At 39.4% G+C, this 20,311-nt stretch overlaps 2 protein-coding genes across 2 annotated transcripts; both read right to left on the reverse strand.

Annotated features, from left to right (window-relative positions):
• Positions 1 to 326: 326 nt before the first annotated feature.
• LOC131989314 (low affinity immunoglobulin gamma Fc region receptor II-like) lies at positions 327 to 2,375 on the reverse strand. Its single transcript, XM_059354506.1, has 5 exons — positions 2,284 to 2,375; positions 1,631 to 1,675; positions 952 to 1,203; positions 562 to 843; positions 327 to 493 (listed from the first exon to the last, which is right to left on the reverse strand). Exons 1-5 carry the CDS (start codon positions 2,312 to 2,314, stop codon positions 327 to 329), a joined length of 777 nt encoding a protein of 258 aa, XP_059210489.1. The 5' UTR covers positions 2,315 to 2,375.
• A 5,875-nt stretch (positions 2,376 to 8,250) lies between these two features.
• Positions 8,251 to 11,677, reverse strand: LOC131989145 (low affinity immunoglobulin gamma Fc region receptor II-like). The gene is made up of 4 exons (XM_059354344.1): positions 11,502 to 11,677; positions 9,423 to 9,482; positions 8,970 to 9,221; positions 8,251 to 8,605 (listed from the first exon to the last, which is right to left on the reverse strand). Exons 1-4 carry the CDS (start codon positions 11,530 to 11,532, stop codon positions 8,307 to 8,309), a joined length of 642 nt encoding a protein of 213 aa, XP_059210327.1. The 5' UTR covers positions 11,533 to 11,677; the 3' UTR covers positions 8,251 to 8,306.
• Positions 11,678 to 20,311: the final 8,634 nt, after the last annotated feature.

Consider the following 20,311-nt stretch of genomic DNA (forward strand, 5'->3'; position numbering starts at 1 on the left):
CTCAAATTATCACCAGCATCTACAGAGTCTAAAATAAAACATAGAACAAATTAAATATGACAATGATAAATGCTGACTCGCCATTTTAAAATAGCTCAGCCATCAGTCAGAACATCTGTGGTTTGTAACCTTTACTGAGTGAGAAAGTGAGACAGAAACAGCCACTGCAAGTGTGAACACGTAACACAGAGGTTTGACAACTTCCAGTTAAAAACACAACTTAAACAAAAGTCAAAGTACAAACAGATGATAAAAGATGTAAAAACAGATCTTGATGAGAAGATGTTTTCTAAGTGTGATGGGATGTTCTCTGCTCAGATTACCTTTCACCTGTTTGCATGAGTACATTTTTGTGTAACTGTGAGTTTCCCACAGTGAAGCAGTCCCACCAGCAGCAGCAGCAGAGCCACCATCACTATGGTGAACACCGTCCTCAAGAGGAGGAGGAGATAAATGGAGTGATCCCAGGAGGGACAAGTCTCTCTGTGAAGAGCTGCAAAGACAAGAGAACACATCAGTCACAACACAGTGACAGTATTTATATCTGAAGGAATGCTAAACTTTCATTTGGTGATTTTAAACAGTGCAGTGTCTCACCTCTGACAGCCAGCCAGCTCTCTGCTGACTCTCCACCATCAGAGATGCTGCACTTGTAGAGTCCTTCATCAGATTTAGAAACACCCCAGATGGTGAACTCTCCTGTAGAGCTGCTGATGATGAGGAGGCCATCTCTGTAGAAATCAGCTGTAGAGATAGCAGATGGCTTCTTTTTTCTGCAGCGCAGAGTCACCATCTTTCCCTCCATCACAGGGAGAGCAGGACTCTCCAGGATCACTTCACCAGCTGGACAACAACACACAAAGTACAAACATTTTTACCAAATTGCTAGATTCCACAATTTTGCCACATTTCAGCATTTCTAAACAATATGAGTTAATTTGCTGAACATACCAGTGACAGAGATGTTGACAGCGTTGCTTCTCTCTCCCTCTCCACTTTCACAAAAGTATTCTCCACTGTGTGATTCAAAAGCCGGATTAATCTTCAAGGATCCTGTTGATGTTTCCACTCGAGAAGTATTTGAGGAAATCTTTTTCATCACTCTCCATTCAGATGAGCCATGAATCCCACCACAGGTAAGTGAGATGGATTCATACTCAAAGAACTGCAGTCGGTTTGGATCCACATTAATAGAAGCTGCATCTGTGACGGAGAAAGGAAACAGAAAGAGGGCTTTTTCAGAAAACATTCATTCATTATCCTGAGACGCTGGAGCCGATCCCAGCTGACATTGGGCGGGAGGCGGGATACTTCCTGGACAGGTCTCCAGACTACCACAGGGCTGACACATAGAGACAGACAAACATTCACGCTCTCATTCACTCCTATGGGCAATGTAGAGTCACCACTTGAGCCTAAGCTCCATGTTTGTACCCGGAGAGAACATGCGTGCTAACCACTACTCCACCATGCAGACCATGTTTGAATGTATGACAGGAAATATAGAGGTGAAGCTCTCACATTCAGTGCCTGAAAGACTATCTGGACATATTAATTTCATCTATTCATGAAAGATTGGACTAATGTAGGCTTTATTTGATGAGGCTTTAATCAACAAACTCCAACTCACCAGCTTCCTGAACATAGAGACTGTTCTTCAGCAGTACAGTCACCACTGGAGACACAAACAGAGAGCAGTGTTTCAGACTGACAGCTGTCTTTATGTACAATGACTCTAGCAGCACATATATTATATAAAAAAAAAATATTAGACCATCCTTTTGTCCTTGCTTTCTTGTTCATTTTAATGGCTGGTATCTCTAAAGGTTCATTTGATTGGACAAATATAATGATAACAACATAACTGTTTAATTTAGTATCTGATATTTGACATTTTCCATGGTTTTCTTGATAATAACTGAAATCCTTATCAAGAAAACCATGGAAAATGTCTAGATATCATCTCTTATATTAAACTCTTATCAACTATTTTTGTTGTTATTGTTACATTTGTCCAAACAAATGTACCTTTAGTTGTACCAGGCATTAAAATTAACATTTGTTTTTCCATGACTGTATGTATCAACAACCAGAATCATCAGCCACTTTCATCAGGATTATTACTTATAATAAATAGAAGTTTATCATGTTATCAACTTCAAGACACCTCTCTCTTCGTGAATTTTTCAGTGTGAACTTTTTTCATTTATGGTATTTAATTTACAATAACCCGAACCACTAGTTAGTTTGATTTGATTCTAGAGTGGAAGACTTGTTACTCACTCAGTCTGATGCAGAGAGCGCTGACCTTCATGTTGTCTTGCTGCTGATCGTGTGAACATCAGACAGAAAAGCAGCTAAATATGATGTACGTGGAGGTGCAGCACTTCCTGTGCAGCGTAGAGGGCGCAGCAGTTTATAGCATCTTTCAGGTTTCAGTCACACGTGTTTTAATTTAGCTGCTCAGCTGTCAGAGCTGCTGAGTCCCGGAGTGCAAATCTGCATGAGAAGGAAGGATCTGTGGCACTGACATTAAGTTAATTATGGCCCGAGCACCGACCCTTGGTCAGCACAGAGATCTGGTTTTTGTAAGTGGGCATGGCAAATTGGCTCTCGCTCCCCCTAACAGTGTACAAAGTTGATGCCCACTCATTTGAAGTAGAATAACAAAATTTGATAGGCAGATGTAACGCCTGGAGATGTACAAAAAAAGACTCAGCCATAGGGAGCCATACCCTAAACCCAACATAAAGTCGGCCATCTTGAACTGATTATCAAATTTTTGTGCGTTTAGGCCATTTTGACGCCCTTTACTTGACGTCAGATTTGGTCAGTATCATCTTAAGACCTTTGTGGGTTTCAAAGTTGTTATAAGTCAGAGTTTTGTAAGTCATTAAATCTTTGTTGGAGGTTCTTTTCGGAGGTATCACTGCACTTGGAAGAAACACCCTTTTCGTATTTTCACCATGCTGAAAAAAACCTGTCAGAACCTGTTTCCTGTCAGCGTCCCCTCCAACATGAATGTCTGCGAGGGCCCGTTCATTGCTGTGAGCAGCTTTAATTTAATATTATTATGTAATATATTTAAACAAGACACACCCTTCTGGATTATTATTATCAGTTTACTCATCATACTTAGTTTTTTCAAGCCTGAGAAAATAACTCTAGTGATGTCATAGTGATGTCACAGTGACATCATCATGGCTTGAGGAGTCGTTAGTCATGGATGGTCTCACCAAAAGACATTGTGTTGCATTATGGGAAATGTAGTGGTCAGTTAGTATTTTGCAGCAGTCATTGTTGTGCAGAAATGGAGACAAAACCAAAGCAGAGGTGATGTCAACACTCGAGCACAAGATGTCACTGCTGGCTTCGTCTTTGTCACTTCCTGATTTGTCTGCACCTTTGATATGGTGATCTGACTTAAACAGTGACATCATGTGCATCATGAGTCCAAAAGTAAACAAAACAACTTTTTTTTCTTTTGTTAACTATGCAAAATACTATTTCTTACGATTTCTTACGAACTCGTACAAACAGAAGCAGCGTCATTTCTCCAGATCTAGGCGTGACTGTGTGTACATACTTTACATTTAAAGCTGGAAACAGTGAAACACAAAATAGATTTAACATCATGTCTGATCTTCGGCTGTGAAGTCGAAGTCCAGAGCCAGAAGAGACCACAAGATCATCACTTTGAAACACTTCCTTTATTATACATTAGTGGAAACAACTAAACATATAGCAGATTATTTATCCATATATTAATTCATTAGTTGTTCAAACTTTGGTTGTCTCTGTGTCCAGTGGCTCAGTACAGCTTATAATGTTTATGAATTGGTGAGTTTTATTGGGGTTACTTCTCCATAACATTCAATCTAGTCCAGCATAATCTACCTGGTATTAATGTCATATTTAATAACAAGAAAGATAAGGATATATATTCTAAAGAGAGAGCTGGCATCTGTACTGTTGGGACTCCTGCTATGACTGGGGGCTCATATGTTTTGTTGGTTATTATTATTGTAATTGTTAAAAATAAACATAGTTATTTGCCAATAAATATCATGTTGCGAAATGTACATTTCTTTGCACAGTTCCAAATAACTTTCCAAGGAGCAGGAAAAAAATACAGTAAAACAATAATATTAACAATGAAAAATATATTATTAGAAAGAGGAATATACTACAGAGATACCTAATTATGAATCAATACACGCAATTTTTAACAATTGTGTCTTTGTTGCCATTTCTTTCCAACAAAGCTCATCTGTCTTGCTTCAAAAAATCATCCATCTGATTTACAGACATACAGACATTACTTTAATTACAGGTGACTGAAAGTGTGACACAATGAAATATTTCAGTCAAAAGACAAAAAAAACAACCTTAAATCTATACGTGCATTTCAAAGCAACAGTAAATGATCAAAAAATGCAAAAACATGCTTGTGCTAACTCACTGATATAACTTTTATTTAAACTCAAAAAGAATGAAGTCTTCTCCACAAAAGGGCAAACAGGGGCTGCTGATTAGTATAAGGTCTTGCCTAATAGACTGTATGATACAAACTTGCAGAGAAATCTTCTGAAGCAGAAGAGCTCGGTCCTCCTGGTCCTGTTATGGGAAGAATGAAACCTTCAGTCAGTAATGGGGGAATTATCAAGTGGGATCTATCTTTATATAACATTTAAGTATAAAAACAATAAAATCACAGCATAAAGCAGAAATATCAAAAAGTTCAATTAAGGAAAAAAATCTTCCAAGATGAGAATCACATCCATGAGAAACAGAATAATGATACAAATTGATTCCTGTTCAGTACTTTTTGATACAAGATGTGAGTTTGTCTTACCTGAGCACAATGTATAGCAAGGAGATGAAGTCAAGAATTCATTGTTATCTGACAGAGAGAGAGAAAGAGAGAGAGAGAGAGAGAGAGAGAGAGAAAGAGAGAGAGTGTAAAAGGTTGATACGGACAAAAAAATACATTGAATGTGTAAATATTGCACTTGGATGTTCTTGTTATGTTTTTCAAATGTTGTGCTTCTTCGGATGTATATTCCTGCTGCTCAGAGTGGGGTATCCCAGGGCTCAATACTGGGCCCTGTTTGGTTCTCTTTGTCTATTTTCAATCAATAAAAACTACTTTTTTACTTGTTTTAAACATGTGAATATTTAATGTTTGGAAAAAGCAAATGTAAAGGGTGCATTGCTGTGAATGCTTTAACTGACAGACGAGTGAACCTGTTTCTGTCTGTGGGTTTCACGTGTGGTTTTTATCTGAAATGCGAGAATGATCACTTTTTAAAAAGACGTTGGTTCATTTATAGACGTGTCACACTGTGTGCGTCAGTTTGACCTGAATGGGGTGGTTGACCACAGAGAGTGTGCAGCAGCTTCTTCAGACGTGTGAACCGTTAAACCACACGGAGCTTATGGCTTAATTGCTATTATACTCTGATATGCTACCTTTTAAAATAGACTCTGAGGCTGTGAGTGAGTTCAAGCTCTCAGATGAAGTCAGATAATGATCTCAAGCACTCAAGTGTTTACTGCGTTTAACTGTTTTCACGATAGAAAACATCATGAATTAGATTTGAGTGAAAATTCGGCTGAAAGTGTTAGTGTTTATTTGGGGGGGGAAATTTTTGAGCATGGATTAGACATTTGGGGAAAAGATAAAGTGGAACCAGATATGGCAATAAATCAATTATATGATTTTGACTAAAACAGTCAAAATAAAAATATTTTATATATTAAATATCATAAAAATTGATTTAACGTAATTATGTATCATTCTGACCTGGGAGACAGAGAGAACTAAAGCTGTTAACATGGTAAATATATATTCATGAAATACTACATGCATTGTATAAGAAAGTGACATGTTTAGAGATTAATCTGTTTTATGTATCTGATACTGAGAATATGTATGAATTTCCTTTCTATTTTGTATCAATTATTACGCTGTATGCAGACGACATTAGATTTTTTATTTCTATAAAACTAATGAAAAACTACCTTTAATTTTCCCATTGCCTCCCCAGACACTCAGAAAACAAATTCCAACCATTTTCTAAACCCCCTATAAGAAGTACTGAACCGATATGAACATATATGTTAACTTATTGTAAAAGTATGATGATATGAAACAAATACCTCTCTTTTTATTGCGTTTGGCCACATGGGCATATGTAGCTGTCTGCTCTTCAGCCATGCCGACAAATTCGTAATCTGAAACAAACAGAAATATAAAAAAAACAAAAAAAACAAACATGTAATTTAACAGCTGTAGTGTCTATTGGCATTAGGACAAGCATACACTTCCATTCAAAAGTTTAAAGTTTACTGTTGGACTTTCGTCCATTTTTCTGTCGAACATCTGAAGTCTACTCAACTATTATTTGTCAGTCCAAAGTATGTTGAGCTGATATTCCCTGATCCAGTTCCAATAGTGGTTAAATTTGTTAGCAGCTAAAGCGTAAGCAACATATTGTCTGTTGCTTCCCATGCTTGGGTTTTCAGCTTTTATTCTTATTCAACTGTTGCTCACAGGGATCTTTGTCTCTTCCTGCTCTTTGGTTGAGCCATTATACGCTGTTTTGTTCTCCATATATGCAACAAACCCTTCACACACAATAACTTCTGTTTATAAAGAGGACTGTACAAAATAAAAGCATCAGAGACCATTCAACACGTAGAGTTGGACAGCTCTTGGACGTCTGACTGGACACAAACTTTGTGACATACGATACCAGACAACTGAACAGCAGTGTATCTACATTTATACAAACTGTATTATAGTATTATATGATAGCCTCCCTTGGCTCAAATGAAAATCAATAATTTGAAAAATCCTCATATCCAGTGACTGTGTCTTGATAATAGTGGAGGGTTAACCACACTTGAAGACACAATACAGTATTGACAAGAAGTCAGACGAAAGGGCAAATTAATCTACTATCTTACCTAAATTAACTTTTATCATGACAGTAATAATTGGTACTCACCGGGGTCTGATCCTGCTGTTGGCGCCTCAGTGGAAAAGCCTGCTACTGTACAATCAACAGAAGAACAATGGCAGTGAAAAATGGCAAATACTGAATGGTAAAGGTTAATCGAAGAATGATTAGATTTGCTAAACTTGCTGTATGATAATTTCAAATGAAATACCTCTTTGTTTCCTTTGTTTATTGACAACAGCATATGTTTGGTCAGCTGCATTTGACTCCCCAGAAACTGAGAAAACAAAAATGTACCTTTATTCATCGATTTAACAGGAAAACAAACAGAAACATACTAACAATCAGTAGCAGGGAGGAGTAGAAGACATGCAATATAATATTGATTATTGAAAGGGTATGATTGTGGTTACTGCAAGTAACCTATGGCTATAGTGGATACGGGGTTGAAATATCCTTAATATCCTGGGGCTACAGTCATATTATGCATTTTAGTTAGTATATGTTTTTTTTGTAATTTGTAATGTTTGCACAATACTTCACACTTACACCACATGCAATCTGTATATAGATAAGGGAAAATGTTGTTTTGTATGCTGTCTCTTTTACAGAACAAACTACATTTTATAGCATGTTTTATGATTCTCCCAAGTACTGTACCTTTGTGTTTCCGACAGTGCAGTAGTCCCACCACCAGCAGCAGCACAGCCACACACAAACAGGTGAAGACGACCGGCAACAGGATGGAGAGCTGAATGGAATCAGGGTCTGGAGGATGAGGAGGAGGAGGAGACCTCTTTCGACCCTCCCCAGGTGTTGTCTCTTGGGGTGCAGGTATAATATATGCTGTTAATACCACAAGAAATGATGGTGTGACAGGTTGTCAGTTTATACATCATGTTCTCAGTTTGTCTGAGTCTCCTGACCATCTAGAGGTGCTGAGACTTCAACTGTGGGAGCATGAAAGCTTGTTTACATTAATACAACAAACAAAGACAATATTTAGCTTCATATGAAATGAAAGTAGGACATGTTGTGTGTTTCTGAAGCATTTTGTTATATGAGGGGCAGGTCCTGAGTTGAGCCATGCTCTCAGGAATGTTTCCTGGAAATTAGGTTTTGGACTTTGACTCTGAAATACAGTTCATGGTCCCCAGAAGAATCCTAACAGCTTTTGCTTCAGTGCAACCCATCTTACAGACAAACTGTGATGAGATTTGTTCTAACATATTTATGCTCTCTAGAGGATGTACCCTGGATCTGTTATGACACCTTTAGTTTTTTGGCACCACCCACAGGACAAAATCAGGACTATATCCTGACTTATGGTAAAATAGACATTTATAGCAGAAATGTTAAAATGTATACAGTGTAAGTCGGACAGTTTTTTGTCTCACCTTTGACAGACAGCCGGCTCTCTGGTGAACGTCCAGTTCCAGATATTCTGCATCTGTAAAGACCTTCAGAAGATAATGAAACATTGGGAATGGTCATGTTGCCAGTGTATTCTGTCTTTATTAATCGGCGATCTTTGTAGAAATCAGCTGTAGAGATGGCAGATGTCTTTTTTCTGCAGCGCAGAGTCACCGTCTGTTGCTCCATCACAGGGAGAGCAGGAATATCCAGGATCACTTCACCAGCTGGACAACAACACACAAAGTAAAGACATTCTTAATTCAGATCTAATTAATAGTTTTTATGGAGCCTTCAGCCACATTTTGCCCTTTTTGAACATCCATCCATTCATTATCCTGAGCCGCTTATCTGAACTCGGGGCGCTGGAGCCGATCCCAGCTGACGTTGGGCGGGAGGCGGGACACTTCCTGGACAGGTCTCAGACTACCACAGGGCTGACACATAGAGACAGACAAACATTCACGCTCTCATTCACTCCTACGGGCAATGTAGAGTCACCAGTTAAACCTAAGCTGCATGTCTTTGGAAGGAAGCCCAGAGAGAATGTAGCACATTTCTAAACAATATGAGTTAATTTGCTGAACATACCAGTGACAGAGATGTTGACAGCGTTGCTTCTCTCTCCCTCTCCATTTTCACAAAAGTATTCTCCACTGTGTGATTCTAAAGCCGGATTAATCTTCAAGGATCCTGTTGATGTTTCCCATCGAGAAGCATCTGAGGAAATCTTTTTCATCACTCTCCATTCAGATGAGCCGTGAATCCTCACACAGTTAAGTGAGATGGATTCATATCTAAAGAACTGCAGTCTGTTTGGATCCACATTAATAAAAGCTGCATCTTTGACAGAGAGAAAGAAAACAAAATAATAATATCTACCCTTTGAGAAATGGTGTTGCATGCTTTAACATGAAGTGCTCATATTCATTAAAAAAAGAGAGAAAAAGACTTGAGAATTTTAATTTAATTTTCATGTTCAAAGTTGAAAAAACTAAAAGCGATGGTTTATGTCCATAAAATCAATTATCAAACCTCACTCACCAGCTTTCTTAACATCGTTGTTCTGACCTTGAGCACGAAGCAGGAAGAGCACATTGAGCACTGAGGAGACAAAAGCAGACGTGCATGTCTTTATATGTATGTAAACCTACATGACACAAATATTACAACATAAAATATTAGCCGACAGTCCAACAACACATGCCTCTGTAAATTATCATGGTAAATGCTTATTATTTACATATTATTATGTTAGGTGTGTCAGCATTTTTTATTCACCTTTTCACTCTTCATGATATTTTATAGACAGACAGACATAATTTTTTTTTTTTTTTTTAAAAAGATCTATCTATAAAAGCAAGAAGTGTCTGTGTGTGTGTGTGTGTGTGTGTTTGTGAATGTGTGTCTAGGGCATACCTCGCTGACTGTTAAGCCTGATTTCCACCGGGCGCGTTACTGCAGCGTTGCGTTCGCCGTTGCAAATAGGTAACACTCTAATCAATGAGAGCGTTTCCACCGGGCGCTTAGCGTAACGTTACTGCAGCGTCACGTCTGCGTCTCTACGCGAGCATTAGGTAGGACTTCTATTTCTCCGCGAGACGCTGCCAAACCGCGTGAATCTCAACAGAGCAGATCACCAGACAGGAAGTCCGACTCAGAATCAGCGTAAAACACTTCCGTCCCCTTTCAAAATAAAACACAATACGCAGTTCATGCAGCCTAAAACTACTTCACATCAACATTATGTTATGACCGGGGCACCAGATCAGCAATCAATCAATCAATCAATCAATCAATCAATCAATCGATTAAAGGGTCCCAGAGGATCGGCGACACGGACGACAAGAGACTGATTGTTGAAGTGGAACATCATACAATCATTTATGACATAACATATTGTTTTTATAAGGATAGATGGTCAGATCAACAGATCTTTCACGTCAGAGAAGCAAAGTAAGTTGGTTGTTGTTGTTGTTGTTTACTTTATACACACAGTTTATCCATAGACTGTATAAATAGAGTTTAGAGTTTATCACAGGATCTTGCGGTCTCCCGTATGGTCAGGATTATCGCGTTATCTCGTTATGTCGCGTGTATACGACCGGCTCGCTAAGCTGACGTGCTGCTGCTGTAACGCGCCCGGTGGAAATCCCCAGTTAGTCAGACTGACCTCAAATTTCTTACGTGGCTTGCGCATAACATGAAGTTGTGCATCCTCGATTTTGAAGATTTTTTAATTATTTTTTTAGGGGAGCACCGCCCCATTATGTCATAGGCCTACACCTGGTCAGTAACACAATTCACTCTGGATTTCCACCCTGACTCATCTCATCTGTAAGTCTATTTATCTTATCTTTAGGAGTTTTAAAGTGGCTACAAGGTTTGATTTTCCAATAATATTCAAATAGTTTCCAGTGAATATCAATGTTCAATGTGTATGTGCTGGATGGCGTGCGTACGTTATGAAAAGTACGTTTTTTATGGAGTTACAGACGTTGTAGTGGTCTGCATGTAATGTGCAAATTCTGTTATTCGTGATCAGCATGCTAAGCAGAGATTTAGCTTTATTCACTTCTTATGTTGCATTACGATGTAATTCAGGGATGACATTCATGTTGCTAAGCGTGATGCCCATAATCATTTGATATGAGATACTTCCTACGGGCACTGCACTAGTAAATATAGATAAATAAAAGGATAAATAGATAAAGATAAAGTCTGACTCCATACTAAGACATTTACGTACATAAAGTGTGTAAAAACAGGTTTCAGTCAATGAAATTGAATGTGAGTTCAGAACAAAGAACATTATACCAGCTATTAATGTACATTCCTTTATCATGCATGATGGCGACAAAATACAAAACAAACAAAAAAAACGGACTATGAAAAAGGCACCATGATATATTTTGATTAATTAAGATAAACTTCACAGCCAAATTATGTTATTTTACAAAATGTGCAGTTCTGCACTACTTTTTCTTCATGAAATAACCAGTAAAAGCATGTATCTGCAACACAATGCCTCATTTTTCTATCTCCATTGTCATGTCTAACTGATAAAACTGTCTGAAATAAGATCTGATATGATTTTAGCGTATAAAATGAATGCAGACTTACACAGTATGATGCAAAGCGATGTCACCTTCATGTCGTCTTGCTGCTGACTGAGTAACAGACTGAATAGCAGCTAAATATGATGTAGCTGAAGGTTTAGTACTTCCTTTTCCTGTGAGTACAGGCCACAGCACTTTATAGCAGTGGAACTGTCACAGTCTCACAGGGGGATAAAAATAATTAATGGAGCTAGTCAACTGACAGACACTGTGGTTTTGTGTGTAAACTGACAGAGACAAAGTGAATAAGTTATCTTTAATCCAACATATAAGGGCTCACTTTTACACGCAAAGTCAGAGGAGATAACCCAGAGAATGTTGTAGTGATGTCATCAGAATCACCCAGTTTAAAGGAGTATAATGCCCGGTGTATTCTGGCAACAAATACACACAAGACAAGCAGGTAGGATGATGTGAAATTCACATTATTGGAGACAGTTTAACAGTCAAATCCAGTAACAAGAAAGCAGCAACAGATCAGGTCCAGAGGAGACAAGATTACAATGGATGACTGACCCATGACCCAAGAGGTGAGCTGGTGACTGAAACAATCAGGTGACATCTGAGACGTCTGAGGACATCTGGTGGATGGATGCAGAATGAAAACAGAGAGCTTTTAAGGAGTGTAGAAGGAGGAAAAGACACAGGATCACATTACTTCACCCTCTCGGTCTGAGCAGTGGAGCAAACAGGACCGGAGTGCTTTTGCATTTTTGTAAGCGACCCTGCTGGATTTTTGAAAGAATGCAGGCTGAAGACACTTCCTATCTATCTCAATACAAAATGAGACTACTTCTCACTTGGTTTATTACCTCAGAAAATATTCTTGTGGGGCGCTCCCGGTGGCACACCTGGTAGAGCGCATACCACAGAGGCCCAGTCCTCATGAGCGGGCAGCCCGGGTTTGAATCCGGCTCGGAGCCCTTTCCCGCATGTCTTCCCCTCTGTCTCCCCCTTTCACTCTCTGTACTGTCAATAAAGCTACAAATGCCAAAAAAAATATCTAAAAAAAAAAATATATATATTCTTGTGGCAACATTATGGTCTCAATCACTTGTTTGAAGTCTTCTTCAAGACGATATGATGATAATGTGTAAATAATGGTCCCATTTAGAAGAAAATAGATGATAACAAGAGGCTCTTGTTAACAAGCCAGCTGACCTCGTTAGTGATCGTTAAGACGGAGTCGCTGGATTTGTCTCCAGTCTTTAATGAGGAGATGTTGATTCTCTTCCAGTTATATCAATTGATTACGCATGAATTTGCGAGATTTCGTGCGTCCTCGGGACTCCGCTGTCCGCAACAGCTTGACACAGACGGATTCGGTGTATGTTGACGGACTGCGGAGATACGCAGCTGTTACGGACGGACCTGTTTCGGAGTCGTAACGCATCCAGTGGAATCCCGGGGTAAGCCTTGGTGAGTCACTGTACAATGCCAAGAAACCACATGAGCGAAGGAATGATTACATACGCCAAAAAATGAGAGAGATGGCAAGATTATTGATCACGGCAAAAGAGCTATGACACCTTTGAAGAGCACAGAAGACCATGTTATGCCAAGTAACTTTCCCCAGGTCATACAAGCAGTCAGAGCTGTTGCTGGTTATGAGTTGGAAAGTTTGGCCAAAGTTTCAGGCATTGTGCAGTGCGATGCCATCATTGCAAATCGCCATGATGTTGCAGAGTTAGCCAAGCAATTTGCCACTCTGTATGAGAAAAAGTGGACAGAGTCCATTTCAGCTGCTGCATTGGGTACACTTAAACAAGCCAAATGGAATAAACCACAGGTTTTACCATTTACACAGGATGTGTCGCTGCTGCACAAGTTTCTTGCTACCGAATCTGCTAAGTGCATGAAGGACCTGAAGGAAAACCGCAACAGCATAACCTTCGGAAATCTTGCTAAAGTGACTTTAGGCAGGTAGTACTATTTAACAGAAAAAGGCAAGGGGAAGTTTCAACAATGGAGCTCCAGGTTTTCACATCCCGGAATTGCACAGAGTTGAATCCTGACATTATGATCGGCCTTACTGAGTTTGAAAGGAAGCTTGCAAGGCACTTTACAGAGTTGAGATTCGTGGTAAAGGGTCAAGAATGGTACCTGTACTTCTCACACCTGACATGATCGCTGCAATGGACCTCCTCGTGACAAACAGGAATGACTTGTTGTTTACTTACTTGTTTGCACGCCCAGGTGTCCTTTCCCATTACAGAGGCTCTGACTGCTTTCGCAAGTATGCTAAACAATGTGGTGCAAAGTACCCAGAGGCCCTCACCTCAACAAGATTGCGGAATCAAGTCGCCACTTTGTCCACAGCACTAAACCTTAAAGAAAATAAAATGAATCAACTTGCCACCTTTCTCGGACACAACATCCGTGTCCACAGAGAATTCTACCGGCTTCCAGAGAGTACCCTGCAGCTGGCAAAAGTCAGCAAACTGTTGATGGCAATGGAGAAAGGAAAACTGTCTGATCTGCAAGGGAAAGGGCTGGATGACATTGAGATCAATCCTGATGGTAAAATTTAGCTTCGAATGTAACATTTATGCATGTTCAGCCTTTAATTTAAAAAACTTTGGCCTGACTTTTGTACTCAACCAGATGAAGTAACCACAAGTGATGATGATTCCAGCGAAGAAACCATTGCTGACCTACATCAACAAAAAGGTTCTTATAGTTTTTTAAGTTATGAGACTGGAGACTTTTAATAGGTACTGTGATAATCTTATGCTATGTAAATTCTGACTTTATTTAGAAAGGTTAGCTGAATATACTGTTTCATAGAAGCTGTAAGCTTCAATAGAGAGTTAACTGTCTTTTTTATAGAAAGATACAAAACTGGTTGAGTTCAAACATGCCTTGTCTACTGCACTGCCTTATGTCCAGGAGGGAAGGAGGCCAGTTTTCTGTATTTTCTGTGGTCTGTTCTGTTTCAATTTACAGATTTTGCCAGCAATTAAAAAAGAAAGAATGGCAGAAAGTGTTCCATGGTTTTATTCACATGAACATGTACTACAAAATTCATAAATGCAATACAATAATAAGACTCAAAAAGTAGACTGACCACACATTTTTAGCTCTGTCTCATTTTAAGTCTCTACAGAGCTCAGTGTTACTGTGTTGTATTAACATGTGAAATCTGACATTTCTGTCAGATGTTGTAATTACGCACTGGGGCGTCAACTATGTTGGGGTATCTGGTTACAGATACCAATTGCCTTCATCAAGGATCACCAAAAATGTTGGGGATTAAGGATGGCTCTTTTATGAATAAATGATAACCTTGCACAGGGCGTCAAATATATTACTAAAAGGGCGTTATCATAAATGCTATCCCTTTCATAAGGATACCAAATATGCAGAATGAACCTGAGCAACACTTGTGTGGATCTCACGGTTCAAAAGTGTGGTTAGATGGCTATAAGAATTATTAATAATTATCATAAACAATTATTAATTATAAGAAATGATATGACTTGATTTACTCTAAGTCAGCTCGTAAAATGGGGCACCACTCTGTAAACAGAGAAAATATAGCCAATTCACCTAAATCAGTCTCATAAAGTTATTAAATTATCAATTTGGAACACTGATTATTAATTATGAATATAATTATAATCAAATTACCATATTAATATTTAATAGTGGTTGAAGGAATAGTGAATTCTTGACACAGCAGAGGTCAGCATATCGTTCATAATATACAACATTAAATAGACTAGCATTTGTAATCAAAAGGTATTTATTCTAAACAAGTAAAGCAAATAAAAACACACATCTATAAAATAGAGAATACATTACAAAAGAGAAGGAAACGTGTGTGTGTGTGTGTGTGTGTGTGTGTGTGTGTGTGAGGGGGTTTACCACTACAGACAATGAGCTGTGTTCAGCTCCAGTTAATTTAATCAGTGTGTGAGCAGGTCAAAGGTTAGTATAGTTAGTTGCAGTAAGACTGACTGTCTGTATAAAGCAAGATTAACATACAACTTTGATCGTAACACGAATGTCACATAAATATACTTAAAACACACATATAAAACAAATCATTAATCACAGGTCAAATCCTAGTTGCTAAAGTCCTTGCTGATTGCTTATCTAAGCCCAGTTACATTACTCACGAGTCCGGTGAAAAAGGGGGGAAAGGCCTTTTCAGCAGAAGAGTGGAAGAAGAAGAAGAATTTGCCGTCTTGCAAATTAAGTTGCTGGTTGTTGGTTGTCCTTTTTGTTGAATTAGAGCTTTCTCTGACAGATGCAATGAACTTTGTGTTCATTAAATGCAACTTTGGTGTGCAGAGAAGGTCAGAGTTGCAGTTGTTCAGGATCCTTGTGGACAAGGAGATTCTGGTTGTTGGAGCCTCACCTCAGCTGCAGAGGATCTCAGAAGGGAGTGAGGGAGGAGGGGGGCTGGTGGATCCAGGCCTCTGGATCCCCTCCTGGAGATCCTTCCAAGCAGGAACGGTGGAGAGAGAGCCGATGGAGAGAGAGCTGTCTGCTTTATAGCAGGCCAGTGGACCTCCTGTGGGGTCAAAGGTGCCTTGACCAATGACATGACACCTGGAAGGTGTCATAAATGCAGTGCATTCTGGGAACTGAAGTTCTTGAGATCAGACAAAATGGAGGTGACTCACCATTTTGTGAGTGGGCTCAAGAAAATGTCTCATTTAGTCCACAAATGTTAAAGTCCACAAATGAACCCAAAATTCACCTGTGGTAGAATCCCAACATCCCCCTTTTCGGTCGAAGAATTCCACTTGACGTGTGATTCTGCGAGCTAACAACAGGTAATCCACAGTTGACAGTTCATTTGTCAGTTCATTCAGTTTGTAATGTCTGGGCAGTTATTGGCTATCTATCTTGGCTAAGCAAGGACAGTAGTTAACACAAAATCCAGATAAACACAACTGTAATGACATGGTGGAACAATAACTACACATTTCATCATCAGGGTTAGTGAGAAAAATGTTAGTTATGTACTATTGTTAGGTGAGAGGAGAGAAGGGTGTGGTACTATGTATGACTTATTGTGATGTCATGGTAGTGTGTCCTAAGCTAATGTTAAACAAAAGCTGTCTCACTGAGAAGGTACTAACGAGGAGTTGTCCAAGTGTACATGTAAAATTAGGCAGTGGTGTTTTAGTCCAATCAGAATTTAGGCTTTAACTCAGTTAATAGGACGATGTCTGACTATTACTGGGTTAAAATTAACTGAAATTTGTTGCTGTTGCTAACAAACACAAGTTTACCTAAGAAACTGCCAAAGAAGAAGAGAAAGGTGAGGTACTGAATCAGCATTTGTTCTGCTGTCAGTACGGAAATGGACTATCCTGTCTGGGTTCTAAAGCGTCCTCTGTAGCTTTTGTTACTTCTCTGCCGTCGTGGCTCAGGGCTGTAACGCTCCATGTGGCCAGATGCAGAGATGCAGTCAGAGGCGCTGTCAAACTGATTATGACCATGTTCTGACCCGGATTCAGAGATGCTGAGGTCATCATCTGAAGGGCTCGCTGTCTGGTCATAATTCTGTGCCAAGATCTCAGAGTATGGCTTCCTACAGCTTCTACTATGTGAATGCCTGTCTCTGTATAGTCGGTGGACGCTGCGATCTGGCTTAGTCTCCCTGCGTTGCCTTTTCTCACCCCCTTTCGGTTTGCTGGGAGGGTGAGAGTTTAGAGCAGGGGAGCTCTGAGACGCTGCCGTGGTTACACTTGCAGGCTCAAATGGTTTCGCTCTAGCTTTGGAATTGACAACAGTTTCCCAAACCACCTGTGTCACTTTCCTTACCTCGTGCATAGAGGGCTTACCATTATTTGTTGTGAGTACAACGTGAGTGCGTACGCATGGGTGGAGGTTTCTCAAGAATAAGGCCTTAAAGTTACCGTCTTCCTCTAAGCCTGGTGCATTCTTGCCCTGAAAATACGCATACCTCAAACGGTTGTAATAATCTCTAGGATTCTCACGACGAGAGTGTTTGATTGTGAGGGCTGCAACTAGAGATGTGAGGTTATCACAGAAGAAGAGAATTCTTCTATTAATGCCTGACGGAGTTGAGCATAGTCATCTCTGACACTGGCAGATAATGTCAGTATAAACTTGCGAACAGCTTTACCGCTGGTTTGCCACACAAGTTTAACTTTTTCTCTGTTGGTTGCATGGGGCAGGTCAATTAGATTGTACTCTAATACAGAGAAATAATCCTCTACATGTTGATCATTTCCTGGATTGAAAATCTCAACATCTTTTGCTAAAGAGTCAAGCTCTTCCCAGCGGGGAGCCTGTGGTTTCCTCTCTGCTGAGGGCAAGACCAAATTAGCATGTCTGAGGGGAGGCTGATTTGATGCTGACTGAAAAGAAGAGCTGGTAGAAAATCTGGAAGATGATAAGCTACAAATCTCTTCAACATCGGTTTTAGGGAGATGGGAGGTCAGGAGGCTGTAACCTCTGTCTCTCACTGGGAGCTGAGAAGCTGACCCTATCTCCACAGACTTGGAGTCATATGGGATGTGTTCCCATCCTTTGACAGGTGGGGGAGTTGACCTGTCACTAGAAGAGGAGGAGTTAGAATCACAGTAACCTGAGTCACATTGTTCAAATGTCTGTGATGAAGGGAGACACTGGGCTCTAAGCCTGAACAATTCCTCCTTGTGCACACAGAGATTTAACTCAGCTGAGTGCAGATCCTCTAGAAAGCGCATGGATTTCTTGTTTGCTGTTTGAATTTCCTGGAGGAGAGAGTCATTTTGCGCTCTAAGTGACTCCACCTCCCTTTCAAGAGCAGATTTGCTCTGAGAAGCAACGTTGGCTTGCCTGTGGAAATTCAAAAGCAAACATCTGACCAAAGGGCCTTTAGATGCAGCTTTCGCATCATGATTACCGCTGAGTAGGGAGTTGATCTCATCACTGCACTCACTGAAGTTTAACTTGTTGATTAGTTCAGGATAGCCAGGTTGAAGGCTCTGTGCTAGGGAGGAGATGAACTTATCTACACAGGGGTTCTCCATGATTAGTGAATCAAAGACTAAACAGGGGGGTTTAGTACAAACAACTGGTTGGCTGAGGTGTTGTTTTGACAGACACCCGTCAGTGTAGTTTTAACACTTACACTGGCCTAACCAAACAAAAGGCTGGCTACACTATAGACAATAGCTTCCTGTGAAAGAGGACAGCTACAGCACCAACTAGTGGCTCTAGTGGGTAGAGGTTTCAGCCAGAAAATGTAAACCAAAGTTTACCAGGCAGGTTTGCTTTTGAAGCTTAAACTTGCACACTAACTGAAATGCAGGGCAGTGACAGTTAGGGGGTTATGTCTTACAATTTTGACTCAGGCTGAAACACGTGTAGTAACGCTAGGTACAAAATTATTAATTTCACAGGTAGGAAGCACGCTGTGGCTCAATCTCAGTCTCTATCTCTTCCTAATGCTGAAATGCACGGCAGTAACAGCAAAATACACAACTCTATGTGCACAGGGCCGGAGGCGCGCTGTGACTTACTCAACCAAGGAAACAGGAGCACTTAATTAATAGCAAATATCTGAAAGATAGCATTGAATATTGTGTATTCAAATGCTGAAACAAACTTCTTAACTTCTACAGAGTAGGTTTAACTTAGTTAGTTACCAACAGCAAGTGGTTAACTTAGCACAATGAATGGTTTAAATTTGGTAAACACCACTACACAAATCTCTCGAATTGCTTTTACTTAATTTTATGAATAAATTAATTTACACCACAAAGTACTTTTGTAAGTACAAATGGATCTACTCCTGTAGCAGACTACTGGTGTAAGATGTAGAGACTTCTGGCAAGTCTAAGATTTGGAATCAAAATTTTTGGTGTGGACCAAAAATTAATATGCTGATATTAATATTGCACAATTATGAACGATTGCCAACTGTACTATGCATCACGCGGGGCACCATAAATGTTGTAATTACGCACTGGGGCGTCAACTATGTTGGGGTATCTGGTTACAGATACCAATTGCCTTCATCAAGGATCACCAAAAATGTTGGGGATTAAGGATGGCTCTTTTATGAATAAATGATAACCTTGCACAGGGCGTCAAATATATTACTAAAAGGGCGTTATCATAAATGCTATCCCTTTCATAAGGATACCAAATATGCAGAATGAACCTGAGCAACACTTGTGTGGATCTCACGGTTCAAAAGTGTGGTTAGATGGCTATAAGAATTATTAATAATTATCATAAACAATTATTAATTATAAGAAATGATATGACTTGATTTACTCTAAGTCAGCTCGTAAAATGGGGCACCACTCTGTAAACAGAGAAAATATAGCCAATTCACCTAAATCAGTCTCATAAAGTTATTAAATTATCAATTTGGAACACTGATTATTAATTATGAATATAATTATAATCAAATTACCATATTAATATTTAATAGTGGTTGAAGGAATAGTGAATTCTTGACACAGCAGAGGTCAGCATATCGTTCATAATGTACAACATTAAATAGACTAGCATTTGTAATCAAAAGGTATTTATTCTAAACAAGTAAAGCAAATAAAAACACACATCTATAAAATAGAGAATACATTACAAAAGAGAAGGAAACGTGTGTGTGTGTGTGTGTGTGTGTGTGTGTGTGTGTGAGGGGGTTTACCACTACAGACAATGAGCTGTGCTCAGCTCCAGTTAATTTAATCAGTGTGTGAGCAGGTCAAAGGTTAGTATAGTTAGTTGCAGTAAGACTGACTGTCTGTATAAAGCAAGATTAACATACAACTTTGATCGTAACACGAATGTCACATAAATATACTTAAAACACACATATAAAACAAATCATTA

Source organism: Centropristis striata, chromosome 17 (assembly GCF_030273125.1).
Source record: "Centropristis striata isolate RG_2023a ecotype Rhode Island chromosome 17, C.striata_1.0, whole genome shotgun sequence".
In the NCBI taxonomy this organism is placed as follows: Eukaryota; Metazoa; Chordata; class Actinopteri; order Perciformes; family Serranidae; genus Centropristis; species Centropristis striata.

Coding starts and splice junctions, on each gene's coding strand:
- LOC131989314 (XM_059354506.1), bottom strand. CDS start 2,314: ATGAAGGTCAGCGCTCTCTGCATCAGACTGA. Junction 1,676..2,283: donor CGCTCTCTGCATCAGACTGA/GTGAGTAACAAG, acceptor TTGTGTCTCCAG/TGGTGACTGTACTGCTGAAG. Junction 1,204..1,630: donor TCTCTATGTTCAGGAAGCTG/GTGAGTTGGAGT, acceptor TCTCCGTCACAG/ATGCAGCTTCTATTAATGTG.
- LOC131989145 (XM_059354344.1), bottom strand. CDS start 11,532: ATGAAGGTGACATCGCTTTGCATCATACTGT. Junction 9,483..11,501: donor ATCGCTTTGCATCATACTGT/GTAAGTCTGCAT, acceptor TTGTCTCCTCAG/TGCTCAATGTGCTCTTCCTG. Junction 9,222..9,422: donor CAACGATGTTAAGAAAGCTG/GTGAGTGAGGTT, acceptor TCTCTGTCAAAG/ATGCAGCTTTTATTAATGTG.